The sequence below is a fragment of the Pithys albifrons genome, chromosome 1 (genome assembly GCF_047495875.1).
Source record: "Pithys albifrons albifrons isolate INPA30051 chromosome 1, PitAlb_v1, whole genome shotgun sequence".
Taxonomy (NCBI): Eukaryota; Metazoa; Chordata; class Aves; order Passeriformes; family Thamnophilidae; genus Pithys; species Pithys albifrons.
Window position 1 is genome coordinate 19,067,395 of NC_092458.1, and position 25,668 is coordinate 19,093,062.

At 37.8% G+C, this 25,668-nt stretch overlaps 1 protein-coding gene across 5 annotated transcripts in view; it reads left to right on the forward strand.

Annotated features, from left to right (window-relative positions):
* Nucleotides 1-25,668, forward strand: part of TFDP1 (transcription factor Dp-1) — a 42,820-nt gene that overhangs the window by 15,435 nt on the left and 1,717 nt on the right. For 4 of the 5 annotated variants that reach the window (XM_071572796.1, XM_071572884.1, XM_071572626.1 and 1 more), the window contains exons 4-11: nt 11,564-11,670; nt 16,651-16,772; nt 18,217-18,382; nt 18,575-18,721; nt 22,466-22,534; nt 23,774-23,925; nt 24,475-24,641; nt 25,215-25,293. In XM_071572796.1, coding sequence (XP_071428897.1) covers nt 11,564-11,670; nt 16,651-16,772; nt 18,217-18,382; nt 18,575-18,721; nt 22,466-22,534; nt 23,774-23,925; nt 24,475-24,641; nt 25,215-25,293 — 1,009 coding nt within the window. The remainder of the gene's footprint in view (nt 1-11,563; nt 11,671-16,650; nt 16,773-18,216; nt 18,383-18,574; nt 18,722-22,465; nt 22,535-23,773; nt 23,926-24,474; nt 24,642-25,214; nt 25,294-25,668) is intronic. The other variant, XM_071572963.1, reaches the window with a different exon arrangement.

Genomic DNA, 25,668 nt, shown 5'->3' on the forward strand with positions numbered 1-25,668 from the left:
CTCTTCTGGAAACTGATCATGCTATATTTAAAGATCAGATCGTTTTGTCCCCTGTATTTTTCCGGGCAAGCTGTTTTCACAATGAGTCTCTAAAACTGCTCTCCAATTCCAGTTAAGTACCTTCTTGCCAGTTCATGCATTTTGCTGGTGACGATTGTTTTTCAGCTTAATCATTTTCTCTGGTATGTTTACCTAGTCTTTATAACTAACAGTAGTGTATCTTAACAGTCTTCAGTCTGGCAGGTCAGCTAGCCAGTGTTTCCTAAATTGCTCATCATATGAACTCTTTGCCCTCTGTGTTTTCCTTATTGTCATTCTTTGAGCCTGCTTGATTGTTTTCATCAACTTTCCTGAATACAAGTGACCGAAACAGTGTATGTGACTCCAAGTGAAGCGTCAGTTATTTTTGTATGGAGGAACCAGTAATTTATCTGTGCAACATCATGTTTGGTTCACAAGGCATGTCACAATGTATTTTGGTGAAATGGACATTTTCCTTTGTTGCTGCTTCCAAATGATGACAGTCTGGCTTATTCTTGGGTGTGACAGATGGTGTCCTTCGATAGCCTGTATGAAGTAGAGTGAAATTTATATTAGGACCGTCACCTACTTACTATCTGATGCTTTCATAAACCTTACTGTTGACAAATGTATTGACTTTAAGCATTGTTGGATTATGCTGGTACTCTCAGATTAACCTGTAGTCCAGTTCAAGTGAACTGTTAGTATAGGACTGCTCTAGTATTTTATGTACCATTTCAGGAAACCCATTTCGTTTCTGTCACCACCACTACGTACATCGGATCTCTCTTTGACTTTCAGTTGTCTAAAATACACACTGCTTTACAAAAGGGAGGTGTTGACTAATCTGCCCTGTTCCACTTTTCATGGAGAAGGCTCTAAGATTGAATAATGGTAGAAATTAGCTGGTCCAGGTTTATATTTGTGCACAGTCATACACCCCTGAGCAAAAGAAGTGTGCAGGTAGGTACCTGACCCTTCACAGCTGCACCATATGCCCTACCCCTCTGTGCATTAAAACTGCTTTGGTCAGGGCAGATACTTAGGAGGGTGCATTTTACACCCACATCGGTATCTGTGTCTGGACCCTGTTACAGTCAGTGGAGAACTAATCAAAACAATGCAGTCTAGATAGCAAGAATTGGAAATGTGACTCTTAATTATTACATAGTGGGAAAAACAGTGGCCATTTTATTGCTTATAGCATTTTTAAAATAAATTCAGTTGATTAGATAGTTTATTATAAGGCCTGCAGCTTGTCTGATTTGAGTCAAGCTCTACTGTCAATGTATACCACTGTGAATAATACAGCTAACTAAGCTGTCCTCTGTTAATTTCAGCATCTCATTGCTTTTGGAGGAGTTTTGTAAAGTTAAGGGACAGCAACGTAATATTGAGAAGAAACAATTGTTTCTCTTGGCTTAATGAGTGTATGGGTTTTGCCTGTACCTTGTCTGTGTTTTATGTGCAGGCTCTGTAATCATAATTGGAATTTAAAATTGCAACTATTCTGTCACTAAAGTACTCAGATATGTATCAGAATTCATTCACTTAAGTAGTACCTTTTTTCCTTTGCTACTTTTTATAATTTGTATGTTTTTTGTGTAGTCTTTAAATGTTGAAACTTGAAATGTATCTATATTCCAAAATACTAGCACTATCTGTAAGTAGCTGACTGCATTGCATGCCGTTGTATCAAAAAGGTGCAGTCCTCTGGTATTTTTTTAAATCTGCAACATGTCTCTTAATTTCACAGTGAAGAAGATTCAGTCCAGAGCAATCATGCAGTAAGCTTTCCATAGGGTAGCAGCAGTGTATCTGGTGTACCTCTTCACATGATTTGGAGGCAGTCAGGAAAAAGTCTTTGTGTTTTTCTTTGGTGATCATCATTAAGAGTGATGAGTTGTTTTCTGGTTGGTTGTTTGGTTGTTCTTTTGAGCGGTTTGCTTACCCCAGATTGCTGCCCCCAACAGCAGTGATTGGGCAGACTCTTCAGGGAGAATGGAGGAGCCTGGCTACTTTAGGAAGTAATTTTTCTTAATGCTCTCACAGCACTCAAAGTCTTTGGATCACTAGTGCCAGAGGGTGCATTCCATCATCTTTTTTGAGAAGTCCAACTTTGAGACTCAGCAAATTAAGAATGAAAACTCCATGAGAAATGTGTTACTTGCTTCAGATTTCACTTGTTGCTACAGATGTGAAAGAAAGAGTAGTTCAGCTGTCAGAGGAATAAAGGGTTTAGGGGGATGGTAGAGGACAAAAAATGGTTTGCATTCTGGGTCATAAGGACATGCTTGCAAAAACACAGTTAAAGAGCAGAATATTGTTACTGAAGTGGTTCTGTAACACTTCATCTGTCTCTAAGGTGAGTATCTGACCAAGTGGTAGGTATATGAAGCAACTGTGAAAGATAAGCAAAGGTTGAGCTTTCTGGCCAAAACAGGTTATGATGCAAAAATTCTTACAGCCTGGGCAGCTGTGTTGCAATGCTGTCAGAATAAGCATAACTGATAACTGTTTTATCAGTTTTTAATCTGCGCTAGCAGAAATCTGGTAACTGTGAATAGGGATTTTTTAGACTGAGTTTTGTTGGGGTGCCTTATTATTGCTTCTTGGCTGAATAATGAAGAGGGAACATCAGTCATCTATCTTGCTGAACAGTTATGCTGAAAAACCTCTTGCTCATAAAGTCCTGAAGTTGTAACATCTGAGAGAGGGGGGTTACATTAGGGAATAATCTGTATGCAAATCCTATCCATACATTCATTCCCTGACTGTTTATTAGTATCCACTGTCAGAAACAAGTTGCCAACATAGACAACCTTTTTACTTCAGCAAATGGGGACATGCTTCCAGTAGTTGATTTTGGAGAGACTGGTCTCAGCCATGAACTCCAGATTAGGAGTTTTGCTTTAAAGCAGAGACTGACTTTATTTATTTTACGAGGAGAAAATAGTATGTGAGAAACAAAACAAAACAAAGAAAAAAAACAACAAAACCACCCCAAACACCAACCTTACTAAGTTTTGTTTATGATATATGTAATTTTGAGTAAATTAGTCATGGACATAAAATACCATTCTAGAAAATGCTCTAAAATTTATTTCTTCAAAAACATCTTTAGTGTGAAATAAAAGGTATCAACCTATTAATGGTAGACATGAGGTGGCAGCTTGTGCTTCCTCCAGTGCTTGTGCAACCTTCAGAAGAGGCTGACTGTAAATTCATCCCTATTTTCTGGTACCCCCATGTGTTTCCATTATTGGAGTGTAACACTCCATCTAGCCCTGAAAAATCCAGTATGACTGTGAAAGGTTTGTTTTAGTTAGCAACCAGGAAGGTGGTTTTCCAACTGGCAAATTTGTTTTGAGAGTTAGCAAATAGATACAGGTTGAAAAGAAGAAAGAAATTTTAAGAGGGGCTGACCTAGTAAAACTTCTTCACAAGTTTGTGTTTTCTGTTGTTACTTGGCAGTGAATTTTAGAGAAGGAGAAGTTTTCCTGTTCCTGGAGGTTGTATTTTGAAGAAAACTGCTACATTCTCGTCCTTGCCATACTCAGATTAGTGTTGATATTTCAGTATTAAATAGCACACTGTTCAGTTCTAATCCTGCCCCTGCTTGTGAAGAAATTTGGGTGAAGGAAATTACTTGCTTCAGATGAGTGCAAGAGAAAAGTTAACCAATGGTATTTAATATTATATTGAAATTAAAGTTCCTGATTTAAGTTCTTTCAGAAAGAAAATCTGGATCTTCTGTCGTGCCAGTAGGTGGCATTATTGGTATGTAATTGAAAGATATTTGTAAAATATGTCTCTTAACTCTTCTCACCTCTCAACACTTTAAAATGAGGTTTCACACTTATGGGTTAATTATATTTACATTTCAGATTCAGTAATTGAAAAAAATCAAAGTCAAACATAAAATTTTGAGGTGTATTTAGACTTGTATTTCAACACTGCCTTAACTGTAAGATTGTTTTGTTCATTATATGACAAAAAACTTGTGCAGTGTAATGTTATGTTCCTTTCACTTACAAGTTCAAACTCCCTGATTTTTGGCAGTGACTGGAATTGTTTCTTTGGAATAGAACTAGGCACCAATTTCAGAGCCCATGAATTATGTTTTAGCAAACAAATATTCTTGGTATCATTATAAAATGCCTGTGTATTATTGCAGTGAGGTAAATCCAATTATTGTAACTTAAAGTAAAGCTCAGGAATTAAAACTGTTGCTGGAAATTGAAATGGTGTTTTGAAAAATCTAAAAATAATTTAAAAAATCTAGAAGTAGACCACACAGTTTATTGCAACACAGACTTGAAAAGACAGGTTTTTAATAGCTGAACTATTACTAGTCCAATCTAAGGCTGATAAGAATCACATAAAAGACCGAGTTGATGCAAGAAATCAATGAGTGCTACACACTGGGGATGATGAGTGTCTGTACAAAAGCACAGAATTGCTATAAAGGCGTGTTTGTTGTCTTAAAAGGATGGTATGACTTGTTCAATAAGTCAAGGTGCTTTTACCTGACTTGGCACACAACTAGACACAGTCATCTGTGTGTTGTCATGGCCTGTAGAATTCAGTGTTTTCTGAAAATTAGCATGTAACTAATAAAATAAGAAAATACTGTGATGTTTGTGTGAGAGATATTAAAAACTGCAACTTCACAGGAGTGGCATCTGAGAAATCAGCCTTTTGCTGAAGCCCTGGAGTTGGAGTTAGCCCTGGAAGTTTCTGTGGCAGCAAGAAGCCAAGTAAAAGTGAGCAACTGGAGCTTTCAAGTGCATGGGATAAATTGCTCTAAGGCAGCTTTTTTGTCAGTTTTTATTGACAGCAGCTCAAACAACTGCACAGACCAGTACTTTTGATTAGTGGGAATTATTTCATAAGTAGCTTATCTTTCTTATTCTTCACTTTCCCTAGTGGAAATAAATCCTTTGCACTGAACAGAAACCAAAGAAATAGTTAGAAACCTTCTGTAAAAATCTGCAGTTCTGAATGACTTCAAACTGTGGTTTTCCATTCTGTTAGCAGGGGATGCAGATGCTTTGCTCCTACACAGGAGGAAGGTCCTACTGAAGGCATACTGAGATGTCAGCTGAAATAGCCCAGTGCAACTTCATTGAGTGGAGGATAGTGGCAAATAAGAAATAGCTGAAGACTGTTTGAAGAGAAGTAGAGGCCATGACTAGAGATCAGTGAGTCTAATGTAAGGTCTTCTAGAACACCGTAGCAGTGTTTGAATTAAGGCCTGTGACTTGCAGAGATCATCAGAGAAATCTGTAATCCGATAACCCAGTGCTTTTCAGTTGGAAAAAAGAACCTTTGGAAAAGATTAGATGAACTACTTTACATTTTTGTAAGAGACTGCTCACATTTTGATTTGAAACTTGGTAATTTTTCATACAGTTTTCACCTTGAGCTTGGAGGGTGGCACACTGGAAGGAGAGGGGCAGATTGTGAACTTAATACTAGTTTGCTATTTGTTAGTTAGTGTTCTGTTTATTCTAAGCAGTTGTTTTAATGAACAGGTTTGGAGCTGGAATTAGCTTTCTATTTGTTTTAAAAAATGATTACAGTAGGGAATTTGTTTGTGATGTTGAAATCAAGTTCCCTCTTCTCCTCCTCCTGCTTCCATAATTTTCATGTAATTTTATATCGATCATTTTTATCTTTAGCCGTAGACGTGTGGTGGCTTTAAGTTCATTCCTGTGAACTTTTTTTGAATTCCCAAAATAAGGAATGTAATGCTCCAGGTGGCACTTTGCCTTCTCTCAGCAGTGACAGTTGCAATGGAGTCTTGGGTCTGTGTCATTTCCTTAAATCTTGTTCACTGGTCCCTTTTTTTTTGTCTCCCAAAAGAGACCTGGTGGGCTCTTCACCTGATATTCTCTTAGATACAAATTCTTTCACATCAGTAATGTTACGTTTTTGAGAGTATAAGTCATATTTGACCTGTATTGAGGCTGGTTTCATGTTTCTGCCTTCGAGTTGTATCGCTGCCATTAGGGTAGATTCCAACTCCTCTGTTAAACCCATCCATTTCAAAGCTCATTATGTAATTAAGACAAAAGTTTGTCAAGTTCATAAGTATGATTATAAACAGTGGAGCTTCAAAATGCCACCTGAAAGGTCAATTTTCTTTAGACTTTTCTTAAAATGACCCTTTGCTTAACTCTTAACTGATCATGTATCAATTTCCAAGCTGGTCTACTGGACAGAGTTTAGTTGGGATTGTTGCAGGAGCTGGTAGTATTTATTTTGCATTCTGATAAGCCATTCTTATTCCATACGTTCTTTTTTGGGGATTGTAATAATTCAGAAAGTGCTTGCAAAATTGCCTTCTTGCCTAAACAAGTTCTCACACCATATTTTGTCTCTCCTGGAAGACAGACTGACGAGACTTTGTTGGAGGCTGCGTTATCTGGAAACGGAGTTGTTTTTCAGTTGACTGCTCTCACAAGTAAAGAAAACATAAAGACAGATTACTTCATAAAATGGTACAGCACCTAGAATGGATGGAATTTCTGCTCCTGAGGCAGGCAATACCTCAGCCCATCCTCTTTGACCTGAACACCAATTTCAGAGTCACTACCGTTTCAGCAACCAGAGCAGTCAACTTCTTGAGAGATCTACGGCATGGTCTGCAGAGGGCACTCCTTTCTCTGTTTTGAGATGACTTTTTTCTGTGGCATCTTAAGTTATTTAAAATGTTCTTAATTGACTGTATTGCCAGTCCTTTACACTCCTGAAATTCTGCAAGGGATTCTTTCTTTTTGGTAAAACTCTGATTTGTTTTTATATGCAAACGAAGCTCCAGTTCAGAAGGTCTCCCTAATGCAACCGTTAATGGAAGATAGCACTTGTTTATTTGTGAACAGATAAATAATGGGTTTTGTTAAAGGATTCTGCTGCTTTTGCTGTGCAGGTTTTATAAGCCATTACTCCTGATTCCATCTGTGTCATTTTCTTGTGTTTGGAGGTATTCTGGAACATCATATGATCTACTTCCTTTTAGGTTTAATGACTCCTAAGTAGGAAGAGTAGCTTTCCAAATGTTGAATTTAAGCAGTAGTTATATCCTCCTGCATGCATTTTTTCCTGCTTTACATGGCCTTTTCCTGTTGTTTTCATAGTCCTTAGGAAGAAGAAAAAAAGATGTGTCAGAACTAGCAGTATTAATAATTTGTTTGTTTTGAAAAGGAGGAAGAGTTGGTGCCAGCAAAACTGTTTGCAAACTTGTGGTTTTAATTTCCACATGCTGTTATGCACACTGTATGTTGTCCACAAAGTACAGGATTATTTGGAGTGCAGTGATTGCTGTTAAGAATAACAGTAATTAAGGAATGATGAGTAAAATTCCTTTGAGAAACTGAGCTGTCAGTCACACTTGCAAAGCTATGTTAATAAAATTATTTCTGCTTGTATGCTTAACAAACAAAAATACCACACATGATGAGCCTTTGATGAAAATGCAGATGAGTGCAAGAAAAATGTTTGCATGTGAGGCAAATGAGAAAATAGTAGGATTCACTTGGGCAGAGACAAATTGAAAATAGGGGTTTTTAAAAAATCTTTTTTTCTCTCTTTTTTTCTGTATAGTTGAACAGTTACTCTTTCCTATTTAGTCTGATAGCTTTTTTAAGTTGACTTTGACTTTGTTTTGAACTATGAAGTGATTGTTGCTGTTCTTCCAGTTACATTTATATTTCCTTGCTGGTCACTTTGTGCTGTATGGGCAGACGTACCTTGCAGATTCTGTGTAGAGCCAGGTTAGTTCTGTTGTGTGAATTAACTCTGGCACAACATCACAGGAAATGTTAGCATAATTAAAAACTTACAAAACAGTGTATACTCTTCCCCTCACACAAATGTTTTAGTTGCAAGATAGCTACTTCTGTTCAGAAAATGAAATTAATAATTTGGGAGTCTGGAGGCCATCCAGTCTTAAGTTTACCTTCAAATCAGGGTCAGCTGTGAAAGCACAGACCCTTCAGTCATTGAATTTTGCTGTGTATCTGTAAGGAACCTTCTGTTTAGCCTCCTGCCGTGCATTACCTTTGTCACGGTGAATTTTTTTCCTGGTTGGAATTTGCTGTGCAGCACCTTATGACCATCCCCTATTTTCCTTTTGTTGTGTCCTCTGGTCATCTCTATAACTCTCCATTTCATAGGTGAAGGCAGTGATTAGATTTCCACAAATAACACCCTTTGCTCTGCCTTAACCTTCTTTTCCACAGGCTGCACACACCAGGCTCCCTGATGTGCTCCAGTACTGAGCCATACTGGTGTCTTCCTGCTGCGCTTTCTCCTGTTTGTTAATGCCTTGCTTGCACTGTGGGCCCAACTGAAGAGAGTAATCCAGGGACACCTTAAAGACTGCTGAAGGAAAAGAGAATAATCACTTACTGCTGTGCTCTTCCAAATGCATCTCAGAACGTGATTAAATCTTTGTTAGGATAAAAGTTTTTAATAAACAACATGATAGCATAAAGAATTAGTTTATTTTTAAACATATCAGATGAACAACATCTCTTGAGTGCATCTGAAGAGTAGAGAGATGATCAAGATGATTAGGGAGAGCCTCATGACAGTATTGTTTTTTATGAAGTTGTCCTCCTGAAGTAATATTTAGAAGCTGTCTTAGGAAAAAAATCATAATATGAATTGTTAGGATGCACTATCAGAGAATTCTTTACCTGTGAATTCTTCCAAGGACCCAGCAATGGGACTTCTATCCTCCTAACTCAGTATGCATGATGCCTTGGATTGCGTATCCCTGTGAAAAGAGACACACTGAAGATGAGTTAATGGAGAAAGATACAGGGTTTTATTAGAAGAAGCTTCCACGTTCAAACCCAGGGGGTTTGACCCCAGGTCTGACCCTATGGTCAGGAAGTCGCAGGGTTTTATACGCCTCACGGGCATCCAATCAGAAGTTCCCATTTCTCTCTAATGCCCACCCAAAAGTCCTGCCAATCTGCCCCCTTCGTCATGGGAGATGGGGAGGGGGGGGCAGTTGGGCCTTCTCCTGTTGTTTGTCTTCTGTTATCTTGCAGGTGTCTGCTCAAAACAGCTCGGCCTTGACAAGGCCTGCCAGCTCATGAGAAAGGCACTTTAATATTCAGACTTAAGATCAGGGCAACTTAGCAGAGACTATGATTCTAAAACCTTCTAAAATTACATTAAATCACATTCTTAGGCATCATGCATATAGTTCTTACAGTACCAGAAGGAAAGAAAGCCACATCACCTGCACCAGTTTCTGAAGGGCTCAGATAAGTGCAGATAAGTCAGTCAAACTTGTGTTTGGCAAATCAGTTGAGTGCATAACAGAAGCAGTAGATGTATGGACTGATGTGATAATGGACTTTTAACAGGGCTTTGGGGGGGGGGGGGGGGGGGGAAGGGTAGTCAGGAAGTTATGTCTTTTCAAAGTCATGCTTTGAAAGAGTCAACAGCCATGTGGGGAAGGATTATCTAATCGGTGTGATGTCCTTGAACTTCTTAAAAATAATATAAGTATCAAGGTCCTTAATCAGACCATTAAAGAAACTAAGGTGTGATAGAATAGGATGGTCGCCCTCCTGCCCGTATTAACGATTGGTTAATAATTGGTGAAAACCAAACGAGATAGGATCAGTACTCCAAGTGAGCTATTAGCACCCAAGAGAGGCCTTGAATAGTGGTAGGTTATATTATTAAAATGTGGTGTTGGTTTTTAAAGGGGAACAAGCACATTGAATTTTGAGATTTACTTGGAAAGGACCAGGGAATTAAATAGAAAACGAGCTATAGAGTTTTACAATAATACACAACTTCCCTTGGTCATGAATACTGCATCCATCCCTGTCCTCTGAAAAAGAAAGGGTAGGAGAGCTAGAAAGAGTGTGGGCAACAGGAACCATCAAAGGTAAGGAAATGTGATCAAATAAATGAGGTGTCTTAACCTTGGAAAGCAGTTGCAACTCTTGTTTTATACTGGAAATAAAATTTTCAGATTGCATTGTTATTTCTAAAACAATGAGGAGAGGAGGAGGTTAAGAAAAGTCGTGTTGACCTCCACTCCAGGAAGCTGAGAAGAAGCTACACAAGCTCTACTAGCCAGAGCAGTTTATATTAATTTATTGTACTCTGCAAAGAGGAAGAACAAACACAATTCAGGCCATGATAGTGATGAGTGTGCTTGAAGGGACAGGAAGGCGTAACAGACTTGTGTTACAAACTAGATAGCTGCTCCCTTTCTGAAAGAGCTCTGGAAAGTTGGTTAATAATGGAAAAAGGACATGCTGCTTCCTACGGGGGGGGGGGAACTGGGAATAGATTCTAATGTGAAGCCATTAGTTTGATGTGGGGTAATAATAGCAGCTGGGAAGTACAAGCCTTCTGGAAAGCAAGGGCTTAAACAAGATTTTATTGTCCTCAACTTCCTGTACATTTCCTGAATGTGCAGAGATGGTAGGCATCAAGGACCAGTTTGGGCCCTTCTGACACACCCTTAAAAATGCTTACTTATTGCTTCTGTATTGGATAATGGGAAAAAGAGGAATGAGAGTTGTACCAAGTGCTGCTGACCCCACAGGCCCATTTAAAAGGGATCTGAGGGAAACAACTGCTAAAAGTGACAACCAAATGACAATTGTTTCAGCAAAGTAAATGTCTCCAGTATTTTAAGACTGTTTTGTCTAGTTCTCTTTAGTTTGTTGCTTCTTTATTCTTTGCTTTGTTTTGCTGTTGTTTGGGGGTTTTATTGCATGTAGAGGTTTTAGTTTGTATGTTTTGGGGTTTTTTTGTTTTGTTTCCCAAACTGTGTCATGGAGCATGACATTGCTAGAGGATATCTGGCTTGGTATTTTTGTAATAGTTTGGGGTTTTTTTTACATGGCCTAAGACTTGCTTTATCTACCAATGTTGATAGTGTTATGGGTTATAAACCAGAAGAGAGCAACCTTTTGTGCAGGGTTGGTCTACTGTGTTGCATGTATTTTTCTGAAATAATGGATTCTTAAAAATGTTCTTAAATTCCCTGCCTTCAGCTGGGAGGGGACACCTAGAGGAAGGCTGGGAATATTTGCTTGGAAAGGCCTGTCCTAGCCCAGCTTCATCACTTGTAGGTCAGCATGCTCAGAAGGCTGTGCCATATTCTAGGGCTTCGGGCTTTGTCAGGTGGTGCTGGAAAAGATTTCAATAGCCACAAAGGATAAGGGTAGAAGAGGAGAGGATTATGCTTTTTGTCATTGCCCATTGCCTCTATTACTCTGCTTTGAGAGAAAAATTGATATACAAGGAATTAAATGTTCATACTGGATCGCTGACCTGTAAGGTTACACAGGAGAAGGTTTGAGGGAACATGCTCTGAATCTTGATTTCTTTTTTTGCTTCATATGGGTAATTGCTGCATTTATATTGAGACTCTCTGTGGTTCAGGGCTAGTTTCTATAAATATACACGGGTATAGTATAGATGAGACTGGAATTGCTAAAATAATATAATACAATGTGGCTGACCTGAAGCTGTCTACTTGTATTTGTTTTAGGAGTTGTTTCTCTGTTGGCTGTTCATCCTTCTTCAGTAAATACGATTGGAAAACAGCTCCTGCCAAAAACATTCGGACAGTCTAATGTCAACATTGCACAACAAGTGGTAAGGAGACTTTGTGGTTTGTTTTTAATTTTTTATTGCTTGTACTGTTGTTTACACATACTGTAACTATGACGTAGCTTGGTAGTCACTTGTCATGGGCTGATAGTCTAAGCTTGTTTCTAATTTTAATTAGAGTTATGTTAAAATGAATGTTCTTCTGTATAAAGAAATTCAAACATGACTTTCAAATCAGCTTGCAGATACCTGACTATTCAGGTGTCTTTATCTTTTGCTAGTCCTGCCATTTAAAATCAGTGTCTCTTTCAGATTCTGCTTTGAAATCTGGCATAGGGAGATGTAAATGAGGTTCATAAGCACATTTTTGTGGAGATTGGAGTTGGAACAAAATTGAAAAGAGTGCTACATTTCTTAGTGCTTTCTTAGTGATTCTTCTGCTGAAATACCTATTGGGAGCTTTGTGTGAGGTACATGAAATGAGATGTTTCAAAGTATCTAATAATGTAATAGATAATACATAAGTTCTGATAACTCATTTTTGTAGTGATTAAAATGGTGATCTGAATAGAGTTGATCTCAGTCTTCTGGGAAGCAACTGTGACATGCAAACATCTGAACCGGAGTGTCTTATACTTGGGTTTCTTCTTGACAGGAGAGCAGTTTCCTATCCTAGCCACTCCCTTAAGCTGGCTCTAAGGAGTGCTTGGCTGCCTGACCATATAAACTGTATCCCTTTACCTGTACAGATGTAGTGCAGATCATTCACTGTGCTGCATGTCCAGCAGTGGTGGTGAGGTAACTACTTTGTGTAGCCACTCGGATGTGAGTGCAGCAAAATCAGTTTTACTGAATGAAATCGCTCCTTCAGTAGGAGGTGTTTTATCAATAGATTTCAAAACAAATAAATTCAGAGTAGTTAGGCATTCTTTTTATTTAAAATCAGTTATCAGCAGTAGGAGAAGAATGTTTTGATTGCAGAGCACAGGCCATAATAGCACAGAGGGAGTCCCTTCAGGGCATCACTAGGAGAGACTACATGTATACTTGAGTTAATGTTGAAATTGACATGTTCTTTCAGGTAGGTTACAGAATCTTTTCTTAAACACAGGGATAATAATGCAATTACAAAGCATCTGACACTTTTTAAAATTTTCAACAGTGACTAAATTGTTTACAATGTTTTTATGTGTGTGTATGTATATAATTTGTACATTCTTGTGTCTTCCATTACAAGTTAAGATGAACAAATCCTCAGCTATATTATCTATGATTATTTCACATGGTAACATTATTTTAAAAATAATAGCTGCTCTTAATGGTGGCTTTGTTAGTATGGTTATTGTGGGAAACTTCCATTTGCAATCATATTTTTTTCAGCACTTTAGGTCTTACTCTGAAAATAATTAGCTTTTTTCTTTTGAGAAAGAATGAGCCCATAACAGCATATTAACTGTTATCAGTGAGAAATTATATGCTTAGTTGTATGTTGTTAAAGAAGAGGTGGTGGGTTTGTATATATATATATAGAGAGAGAAACTTGGGCTAAATTTCTGTTGACTTAACAGTTCCAAAGGGGAGATAGCAAGAACTATAAAAAAAGTTACCTCGAAACCCCTGAAAATTAAAAGGAGATAGTTTTTCCATCAGTGGGCAAAGCATTCTTGGGAAGCAGAGTTGAGGAGTTTGCGTGTGACCTTGCTCAATTTTCTAAACTTTGAGTGGCAAAACCAGGTTTTAAATACTAAAGTACTTAATTTTTGAGCTTTTGTTCTTTGTTCTGCAAGTCTGATTTCTTTGTCTTAATACTGTCCACATGCAGGTTTTTTCTCTTGAGTACAGTGGAGCGTTTGGGCTGTTTTGCTGTTTTTATTGTTGTTCTGATCTTAGTAATTCTTAAGGAGCTAAACTGTAATCTTGTTCTCTTTTGAAATTGGGAAACTTCAGAGAAACAGCAGACATTTTCTTTTTCAACTTTGGTTCCCACTCACAGTCCTCCTGTTTTCTCTAGAATCATCCTCTAATTCTGTCTATAAGATTTCATTTTAGGATGTTCCCAGTGGCTCAGTACTGTTTAGGTCTTCGTTCAAAGTCGTTGTTTGTAAACTTCAGAATAAAGTTTAGCGGCATTAACATCTTTATTAAGGAGCCAATAATAATGAGTAGTTCCTTAGAAGATTCTGAAACACTGGAGTAGAGTCTTCCTTAATAGTGACATGGCAAAGCATATCATTCTGGCTAGTTTGCAGATTTTTTTGAGTTAGAATGGGAATGCAGTGTAGGTTTTGAATGTGTTAACCAGACTTCACTGTTCCACTCTAAAATCGAGCCTGTGAATTTGTACACACTTCATTTCTTCCTTTGTACTGTTGAGTATTTTAGGGCACTACTGAGCACAGTAAAAAGCCAGAGCTTGCTGCTGCCAAATGGTTTGTTTTTCTCCCAGCTGTAATTCCTCGACCCCTCCTGTGTATTGATTTGCCTCTCATTTTACTGCACAGTGATAAAAATTGTAGATGTGGCACCAGGATGATGGTGGGGCTGCTTGTGGAATTAGGAAGGGAATAGAGTTCCAATTCTAGCCTCTACAAGCAAGGTGTTCAATCTTCTCTTGTAGTCTTGTGTTACTGCATCTTAGGGAATAAAAACTGGCTAATAGCTTTCGTCAGTTCTCTGTATAGTCTGCATTGCTTAAACAGCACACAGCTGGTTTTCCCAGGCTTTCGAGACATTTGGTGAGCCAGACCAGTCGATAGCAGAACTGATGGTATATTTTCTCATGGGGAGAAAGTGAGCAGGTTCACATGTGTCCTCTGCCCCTTTGGCAATCCTCACCCTCGTTCTGTTTCCCATAATCAGAAATTTTGGTTATGAAAGGTAGTAGAGGAGATTCCTTGGCATTCTGTAAGAAGCAGAAACATTATAAGGATCAAAGCTACTGGAAAGGGAGGTACCTAAGATTTTTTAGCTGTCCAAAGTGGATGTAACAAATTTGTGTGTTAACTACTCAGTGAGATGGCATAATATAAAGAGACAGTATTTGGGAAAAAGTGCAGATGTTTGACCTTCCAGGCAGCTGAAATCAGGAACATCTGATAGTCACTAGACCACCTTTTGCAGTGTATATTTGAAAGTTATTCCATTTTTTTATAATTTTAACTTTTAACACATAAAATTTTTCATTTTCAGTTTTTCTACTTTAACCTTGTTGAGAGTAAATTATTGAAGCTGGCGAGGAAGAAGCTTAAAAGTTTTGCTGCTGAAACAGAATAAAGCTGCAGGAAAAACATGGCAAGCTTGGCGGGGGAGGGGGGATATGGGTTTAGGTGTGTTTGATGCTTGTTTCACTTACCTGATGTCAGGATGTAATCTACTGTTTCCACTGGGAGATAAATGTACCCCCAAAAAGTAGGCATACCTTTTTACAAAATGGAAGTCTGTATGGTATCATATTGTTTTCCTAAATTTGTATTCTCTAGAATATTATGTTTATAACATTTCAGAAATAAGAAATGACATCTGCACAAGTGGGAGTTGCTGTTTCAGCTTGTTTCAGAGATGGGAGAGCACAGTTAGTGTGCTATTTTATATACAAATGAGCAAATCGGCACATCTGCAGGACCATTTACCTGTAAGCTGAAAGGGTGTGATTAGCTGAGTGTGTGCTCTTCACAGGTTTTTAGTGGAATGATTTTGCCTGAATTGATGTCACTCACTACATTGTTAAGGAAGGGTCGCCCTTATTCTTCCTCTGCTCCAACATTGTAGTTCTGACTAGTGATAGAGGCTGACAGCAGGAGAGAATTTGGCCTTCCCTGAAGCAGCTCTGCATTTTCTCTCTGCTTTTACTGATTTTCAGGTCTTCTTGTTTGCTATGTTTGCATTTTAACTGTGATTTACTGCAGCTTCTTCATACATAGTCTGATAGAGTTGGGGTTTTTTTTCCTCCTTTTTCCCCCCATTTTCCTCGGAGGGAGTGAAAAAAGTGTGTGTGTGTGTGTTGATCTTACCTAAATTAGTGTTAAATAGTGTTAAGAAATCCAGCAAGCATGAATAGCTCATTTGAGGAGGGTAAAACAGAAATGTTTATTAACACAATTCCCCATGCAATGCTACAGGCTGGGCACAGAGTGGCTGGAGAGCAGCCAGGCAGAAAGGGACGTGCGGGTTTGGATTGACAGGAGGCTGAACATAAGCCAGCAATATGCCCAGGTGGCCAAGAAGGCCAATGGGATCCTGGCCTGTATCACGAAAAGTGTGGCCAGCAGGACCAGGGCAGTGATCCTTCCCCTGTACTCTGCGTTGGTGAGGCCACACCTTGAGTACTGTGTTCAGTTCTGGGTCCCTCAGTTCAGGAAAGATATTGAGGTGCTGGAGCGGGTCCAGAGAAGACCAACGAGCTGGTGAAGGGACTGGAGCACAAGCCCTATGGGGAGAGGCTGAGGGAACTGGGGTTGTTTAGCCTGGAGAAAAGGAGGCTCAGGGGAGACCTTATCTCACTCTACAACTACCTGAAAGGATGTTGTAGCCAGGTGGGGATTGGTCTCTTCTCTCGGGTAACCAACAGTAGGACAAGAGAGCATGGGGCTTAAACTCTGCCAGGGGAGGTTTAGGTTGGATACCAGGAAGAAGTTCTTTACAGAGAGTGTGGTCAGGCATTGGAATGGCCTGCCCAGGGAGGTGGTGGATTCTCCGACCCTGGAGGTTTTTAAGGTGAGACTGGATGTGGCACTGAGTGCCATGATCTAGCAATCAAAGTGGAGTTGGATTAAGGGTTGGACTTGGTGATCTCAGAGGTCTCTTCCAACCCAACTGATTCTATGATTCTGTGGTTACTTAGGGAGTGCCCTGACTATATAATCGGTAGTCTGGAGGGTTTTAGGCTAGTGTTAAGAAATTCGATGCACCTAATAGAAGTATGTAAAAAAATGTATTGGTGTTTGGATAGTGCATCATTGGAATTGTGCCACTTAGGAGTATCTTGGAAAACTTACCATTTTCCACATTATTCTGTCTTTCCTGTAGGTTATCGGTACACCTCAGAGACCTTCAGCACAAAATACTATCCTGGTAGGAAGTCCACATACACCTAACACACATTTTGCATCACAGAACCAGACTGGAGATTCTTCGCCGTGGTCTGCTGGGTGAGCAAAATAAAAGTTTAGAAGAATTAATAACTTGTTGGAGCTTTTGTTTTAGTATCAGTGGTGGTAGTGTATGTTCTCCTCAGGCTAGCAGTGTCAGACAGTCTGTTTATCTTTCCATCAAGAGCACTTCACCATTGAACTCTATTGTATTAAAACAGGGAATAGTCACCCAAGAATGAATACTTCTTATTTGTTGTAAAAGGATCCAGAATATCTTCTGTAAACTCTGATAGATATTCTGACATTCCTTACATTTAGAGAATTTAGCTCCTAAAAGGACAAGGAATTTGCCTGACTTGATTCAATGATTTCTCTTTTGCTGGTGTATTTTCAGAAAAATAGGGTACATTTCTGATTGAACAAGAGTATCTCTAAGTATTTGAAATGAGAATGTAGTCCTTTTTGGGGAAAAGTATTATATACAAAGAATGCATTCTTTTGGTGTGTTTTTTCATGAGAACTTGTTTCTAAGAGTCTCTTGTTAAATGTAGTTGCTTTAAGATTGAATTTATCATCAGTGGCTTGTTACACATAAATAGATTTCTGCTTTGGAATTATGCAATGAAATGAGATTTAGGGAATTGTGATGTTCCATTGCTGATACTAATTTTGTTGATACTTGTATTTTTTCTCTGGTTACAAGGAAGTTTTTATTTTAAAAACTCTGCAGAAGCACAAAAACTGTTGTTATACTGCTTGTATCTTGTAGCATTGAAGTTTTAATAGCAACTTCATGTACTGTGTAACTTCAAAGCTGTGTTATAGTAATACCGTAATGTTTAATGAGTTCAGCCAGCATCAGACTTTGTCTGTTCAGTCAGTATCAGACTTGCACAGAAAATGCTAAATCATCTGGGGGTTTTTTTGTGGTCAAACTGCATGCACTACTTTAAATTAAAAATAAAATTTTTTAAAAAGGACAAAAAAGTTCTCTTCTGTAATTCAGTTTTCATATTTTAGCATTTATCCCCATACCTGTTCTTACTGTGAAGTTTGGAAGGTTTTCTTTATTAACTTCTTCAAGGAATATCCCTATTTTTAACTTACTATCTGTTACTGGAGACGTTCCAGGCCAAGTTGGATGGAGCTTTGAGCAGTCTGATTAAGCTGAAGATGCCCTTGCTCATTGCAGGGAGGTTGGACTAGATGACTTTTGAAGGTCCTTTCTAACCCAAACTGTTCTATGATTCTGTGATTCTACTGGATCTAGCAAAGTTGCCCAAAGAATGAATTTGTATTGTGTTTCAACATCAAGATTCTAGAATTGTTAAATATTGTAAATTGTAGGAGAAGAAAAAGTAGGAGAGAATGTTGGGAAGGTGGTAAGGAGGACAAAAGGGAGGGCTTGGTTTTTTACAGCAGTGTGCCTGTGTTTGAAAAAGAGACATTAAATATTCCAAAGTTCAAATCTTCTTAAAATATATATTATACATATATTTAGGAAGCGGAACAAAAAAGGCGAGAAGAATGGCAAGGGTTTACGTCATTTCTCTATGAAGGTTTGTGAGAAGGTACAAAGAAAAGGAACCACCTCATACAATGAGGTGGCAGACGAGTTGGTTGCAGAATTCACTACCACTGATAATCACATTTCACCAAATGAATCAGTAAGTACATGGGAGGTCAATTACATGTGAACTGAATGGGGGAAGAGAAATTTCTTTTGAGATTTTTGTATTTTTCTTACTGCTAAATGAAAGAGTTCAAACATTATCTGAGTTTACGTATTTACTGTAATATACTTATTTTCAAATATTTTTGACACAGATACGTTTTTGATTAATATACTATGTCTACAGCAGGCTTATGACCAGAAGAATATTAGACGACGTGTCTATGATGCCTTAAATGTCCTCATGGCCATGAACATTATCTCTAAGGAGAAGAAGGAAATCAAATGGATTGGTCTACCCACTAACTCGGCTCAGGAATGTCAGAATTTAGAGGTATATGCATTAGGAAGTTCTCAGTGGCTTTGTGTTTGAGTAAATGCCCACAGTTTTAGTATGTTCTGATACAAGATGTGCATGTAATCTTCTGAGATAGCGAGGTAGAATACTGTGTATGGTCTCATGTGACTCTTTATTACTTTCTTAGTATATACTGAACACACACTCTTCACCTTCCAGGTTGTTCAAATGTATCTTTTTTAATTCTGTGTCAAAAATACAGCTTTGTCATAGCTTTTACAGTATATGTGAAATGGTTCTGAGTGGAAGTTAATAAAACTTTAATGCGTATTTCCAACATTGCAGTAGAGGTGCTCAAGAGTTGTGAAGATTTGTTTTCTCCAGCTGCCAAACAATGCTGTGTGTAGATCAGTACAGCTCCATTGCTGCAGGTCTTAGTTTTTCTGACAGTTGTCCTGCATGAATGTGTCAGACATTCTTATTGCATGTCTTGGGGAAGAAACAAAGTGCTTTACACTCCAAGAAATTCCTAAGTTCTGCCAGGATTTTTTTAGTATCCTGAGATGTGCTGGATAATAAAGTTACTGAGGTTTACTGAAGTAAGTTCACTTTATCAGAACAGAATGAGACTTTGTATTTATTCTTACTAGTCTAAATTTCCTTCAGTGGGACTAAAAATCAGTTTAGAAGCAGACAAAGTGAGGGGGAAAGTGGAAGAAAAATGTTTTGGTGTCTTACCTACAAAGGGCTAGTTTTAATGGTTGTTTGATACTGATAATTGATTTTTCATTTAGTGTTGTAATTGCTAGATGAAGTAAATGCAGGGTATCTAATCATGAATCTGAGATTTATTTAAATGTCATCCCAAGTGAAAATTAGAAGAGAGTGGTAATTGGGACATAATTAGTAGGGTGAGTATGGAAGGGGAAGTGGTTCGGCAGTGGCAGTGCTGTGGGCTGAGTAGGGAACCAGCAAGCTGGGAGGATTTTAAAAGTAGATTTTCTTGGATATGTCTCACAAAGTACGGCATTGCCAGCCATGTTGGAGCAAAAGAAAAAGAAGTGTGACTCATTCAGCTGGATTTGATGTCATGGTTGATAATGTCCTAAAGAAGAGGAGGTTAATACTAGTCCTGAAGTAAGAAAAGCAGCTTAGAATGTAATAATGCACAGTGAAAGTTCATGCATTTATGACGGGAACAGTGACAACTTTTGATTAAAAGAAAGTAAAAAGTTGTTATTTGATTATCAGAAGAGCAGGAAGGAGTTTTGTTAACCACTGAATAATTGAGCCACAAGTGTATTACAGTTTTGAAAACAACCTAAGATGTGTTGTGCTTGAGGAAGTTGCAGGGTTCCTTCCTTCCCTGTTTTTGCTTCATTATGAACATTCTAGCTCCTATTTCTTCAGGCTCTATTGACATGTAAATTATTAGAGACACTACCTGAAAAATTTTGCAGTAAGGTTCTTTTTTATTGAGTTTGCGTAGGTTAATGTTTAATTTGTGAAATTATCATGCCTAAAAAGTTTATTTTGCTGTTGCATCTGATATTGTTTAGCTTCACCCTTAGCTATTGAAAATCAAGCCAAATAGTTTATAAGGAAAATAGGAATTTGAGGGGTTCCTCATCAAGTATTTATTATTTTAAGTGTTTTTTAAATTGTCCTCTATGGGTAAATTAGAATATTAGACTGGGTAAAATATGTCCTGATAGTGCAGAGAGAGAGGGTGTGGGGTAATTAATATGGTCTGTATCTTTAAGCAATCTATAAGGCAGTGTAGTGTATTTGTATGCAATAGGAAAATATCTCAGATGAGTTTTAAGGCTTTTGGAGGGAGGCAGTTATGGGGCTTATTTTGTAATGTTGAGTTGTAAGACTTGATCATACCCTTTATTTTTTAATGTATACTATCTATACTATCTTGCCTTTTTTTTCCAACTGTGTACATTTGGGGGGGCTTGGGTTTTTTTCATGAAACCCAAACAGAAAACTGCATTCCTGTGAATTTTTAACAAGTCATTTTCTTGTTAGTTGCACATTCCAATGATACAAGAAAATAAGTTGATGTTCAGGTCCAGCATTCTGTCTATCCAGTATCTTGCCTGACAGTAGCAGTTACCTAGGAAAGAGGAAGAGAAGGACCCAGGGAACTACAGTCCAGTCAGCCTTAGAGTCCCTGGGAAGCTGATGGAATGGTTCATCCTGGGAGGCCACCTCTGTGAACACGAGGAAGACAAGAAAGTGATCAGGAGTAGTCAGGGTGGTTTCACCAAAGGGTAATTGTGTTTAACCAGTCTGAATGCCTTCTGTGATGCAACAGCTGACTGGATACATGAGGGGAGAGCAGTGGGTGTTGTGTACCTGCACTTCAGCAAGGCTTTTGACACGGTCTCCCATTATATCCTCATAGGCAAGCTTAGGGAATGCGGGCTGGAAGTAGATAGTGAGGTGTATTGAGAACTGGATAAATGGCAGGTCTCAGAGGATTGTGATCAGTGGCACATGTTCTTTTAGTATTGGGTCATTTATGGCAGTTGAGTTTCAGTTGCATTAGAAGCTTCTTTTGAAATATCTTTTGTTTGGTTTTGAACACACTGTATTTAGTTGATATCTTCTGAATATTTTTTGTTTATTGGAAGTGATGTTCACCTGGTCATTCCTTATTTACATTCTCCATCCTATTCATGATCTCACAGTGATCTCTCATGTTCTCCACTGTAATTTCATTCTCCTTTCTGTAGAGATGTAATTTATTCATCATTAGCTTCTATGGAATCAGCTTGTACCACTGATGATCCTGATTGCTCTTTTGTATGCTCTCCTTAAAATCCGAGCATCAGACTACAGAATTCAAGATGTGAACATTCTGTTTTGTAGACTAATGTAGTGATAATTTCTGTTTTGTTCTCTGTTTCTTGCCTAATAATTCAAATTTTTGGCTGCCATGGCATACCAAGCTGATGGATTTTGCAGATACTGTAATTTAAGATCTCTAGTGAATGTCATTTCTGAAGTATGCATGAATGAGATTGTTTTCTCACATATACCACATTACATTTACCAGAAATAATGTAGATGATGTAATCAATCAGAGGTACAAACCACATCAACTATGTTTTATGACAAGCTGTCTTTTCACTATGCCAGGTAACCCAGCATTGTCAGCAGATTCTGTCACGGTGCTGTTTATCTTCTTAATCTGATTGTCTGTAGTTGGGATAACAGTCTGTAAATTAAATCCTTTGGGGAATGTGCTGGTGAGCTTCTTTCAGAGAGAAAGTTATGTGTTTCCTAGCTTTCTGTCCGTTATATTTTTGTTACTATCTAGTATGTATTAAATACTGTGAGGTCTTAATCTTGGGCTCCATAGCAGCTTCATTTCTTTAAGTGTCTTTGGTGGATCTCCTCCAATATCTCCAACATTAGTAGACTCTACATCAGGTGGTTCCTTCTAGTCTATCTTTGCCTTCTTAAGAGAATCCCAATAATTATTTGAGGCATAGCTTCTATTTGCCAGTATGTTTTAGCTTCTTCTTGGTCTGTTGCACTTTATTCCCCAGTGTTCTAATTCTGCTTTTTGTTACAGTTTTCATCAGTAGTACTGATGTGAGTCTTGATAGTTTATTCTGTAAATTATCTGCAGAACCTTAATGATTGATACCATATCTCCTACCTCCAGTTCTCTGGTATTGAAATTATTTTAAAGGGAGAAAATGGTAGTATAAAGTGCTACTTAAAATGAACAAACTAATCAATCCATTTTTTTTCTGTCTTAAGGTGGAGAAACAGAGAAGAATTGAAAGAATAAAGCAAAAACAGTCTCAACTGCAAGAACTCATTCTACAGGTACAGTCAAGGTACTCTTGTCTATAGGGCAAGGTAACTTATATTTGTATTCCTGTTGTTTTATCCCAAGGGATATGAGGGATGGGAAACTTCTAGGAAGACTAGAGGTAAATTTCAGGCTAAGGTGTATGAAGTTTTAATGTAGTTTAGCTGAGACTATGCTGTTGGCTATTGCTTTTGGGGAAGCAAGCAACCTTCCATGAGTTAAAATGAATTCTTTGGGAATTTCAAGTATGTTTAAACAGGATTTACGCTGATGGGAGCTGTACTTCATCCTGTACACTTTGAATTTTCCAGTTCAGTTCTTGTATTTAGAATGTTCTTTTGTGTCAAGAGTCCATAGATAAAATTATGCAGCTGTACAGGTCATCTGTCATAGTGCTATGCATCATGACTTTTGCTGCTCTGTAAGTGGCTTAACTGCTGTGTAACAGTTGCTGAACTCCTTCCCAGATTTCCCCTAGTACACTAAGGGAAGCAATAGTCTATCCCCTAAGTCATGGTGCTGCTGGTTCACTGAAATGTATCCCTTAGTAGCTGCATTACCTACACAGCAGGAGTGGAAATCTCTGGGATGTAGAAAGACTCTCTGTTGGCTTTGGATCTTGGTTTTAGTTCCTGTTCATTTAATTTGATTTCATGACCAGAAAAGTACTTTTTCTTTGTTTGATGTCTTACTGTAAGATTTAGAACTTGAGTTACCTTGAGTTTTTAATTCTTCAAATTGCTGATTTTTAAAATAGGAACATTCCGTTGTGAAAAGGAGTCTTAGTAAGATATTAAAGTCACTAATCTTAGCTGTGTAATTCAGAAACCTAATATCAGACATTCAAATTAACTTTTTTAGCACATATTTCAGCAAAAGTAAAGTATTTAATCATTCAGGTGTTCTTTTGGAGTGCAGTGGCTAATAAGGAAGATCAAGGGAGAGGAAGGAAGATGTTTGAGAAAATTTATTTTGTTGTTGTCTATTCATTCTGTCAGAGATCTGTCCAAGGAACTGTCATGATGTCGTTATTAAAATGTTCATTTTTGTTTTCTCAGTTAAGTTTTACTATGTTGTGTTTTTCAATACTATGATTTCTGTCTCTTCTTTCATCTTAACATGCAGGATTATGGTAAACGCTCTCTGTCCTTTTCTGAACTTGCAGAAAACATTGCTGGAATTCTGAGAAAATTTTTGTTAACATGATCTTAGAAGTTTAGTTCATACTTTCATATCACTATTGCTTTTTCTAGCAAATTGCCTTTAAGAACCTCGTTCAGCGAAACCGTCAAGCAGAACAACAGGCAAATCGACCACCACCATCCAATTCTGTCATCCATTTGCCATTCATCATTGTGAACACCAGCAAGAAGACAGTGATTGACTGCAGTATTTCAAATGACAAGTAAGTTAATGATGTTTTCCATCTGGCTTTTGGTACAGCTATGTGTTCATATAATGTTCATTTAGATTTAGTAAAAATGAAATACAAATTAATTTACTGGTGCTTTTTGTAGATTGAGAACATACATTTCAGACAGCTATTTTGAATACCTCTAATAAATAGAACAGTTGGTTCATATTTATTTAAGACTTACTGTCTAGAGATATTAGAAGCCAAATAAGGCAGTGCCCTTTATGTTTTGTGTCATGCTTAACCAAGTGGTGTTTTCCTTTGGCTTTAACACAATAAAATGCAGCCAGGAGAATTAAAAACGGGTTTTGCTTTCAGGACTGCTGTTTTCCACTTCTGGTTCAGAAAGCTGTTTTTTATTTGCTAAATAAAAGCTGAATGGAAGCAGTCACAATCAAATAAGTAAATCTTGAAATTTTTGATTGCTTAATGTGATGTGTCACTAACAGTGAGTGTTAAGCTTCTGTAATGGTGCAATTCCTGAAACTGGAAAGGTAGTTGAAATCATTAAAGCTAATTGAGACAATTTTTCCTTTCCAGGTTTGAATATCTATTTAATTTTGACAATACTTTCGAAATTCATGATGATATAGAGGTACTAAAACGAATGGGAATGGCTTGTGGACTAGAATCTGGAAGCTGTTCAGCAGAGGACCTAAAAATTGCCAGGAGTTTGGTTCCTAAAGCTCTGGAACCATATGTGACAGGTTAGTTACTCCAAGAGGAGTTGCTTTCCTCCTTAAATACAGGATGTAAGAAAAAAACATGAAAACACCTTAGATCATTTAATTTCCACTGGTTTGTGGTGAAAATGTCTGTGAAGTTCTCTATGTGCTTTTAGTGTACCTTAGGGAACAAATAACACAGTGACAGAGAGAATGGGCTGTTGCTCTTTGCAGAACGTATTTTGCTTTATACCTTTTTGCAGTGTGTAGTTCTTCTAAGCAGGCAATATTTATGATTGACTCACCTGCAAAGGCAAAAGGGAGTAAGTACAAACTTATGGTCATGGCTTAATTTTTTAATTGTTTCATTATATAAAACTACTGAAGATATCTGACTTCCTCACTTCAAAATATGTGTTGGTGGTTTTTTAATGTACTTTGAAATTTTGCTGTTGCACTAGCCTTGTTTAAAATAACTCTATTTTGGGTGTGGTATATCAATGTGTTTTGTTGTTTGGGTTGCAGGAATTCTTTTTTGGGCTTTAAAAGCATTTTCACTGAATTAGATGAGTGTGTTTTGAAGTATTGTTGAAATGTGTACTGTTGGTTTTACAGAAATGGCTCAGGGATCAATCAGCAGTGTATATGTCACATCATCAGGTTCTGCATCAAATGGCACAAGATTTTCAGCCAGGTGAGATGAAATCATCAATCAGTTTTTAAAATCTGTTGTCATCAAAGAAACTTAATTAGAGATTAAATGCTTCATGAAGCAAGTTCTATTTTTATTAAATGTGGTGTGGATATGTGTTTTAAGTGTATTCTCAGAGGTTGCTTTTACAGTGGTTCTTAATAATTTCCTGTATATTGGTAAAATGTTAGACTGGTGTTAATGTTGAATGTGGATTTTGTTTGTTTGTTTGGGATTTTTTTTCTTGTTTTGAGTTTGTGACAAGAAAACAGATACTTCCCTGAAGATACAATATTGGCAAGATTATCCCTTGATCATTAGTGTCTAACTTAAAAGAAGGTTTTGGTCTTTGGGTTTTAAACAGCATCAGAAAGCTGG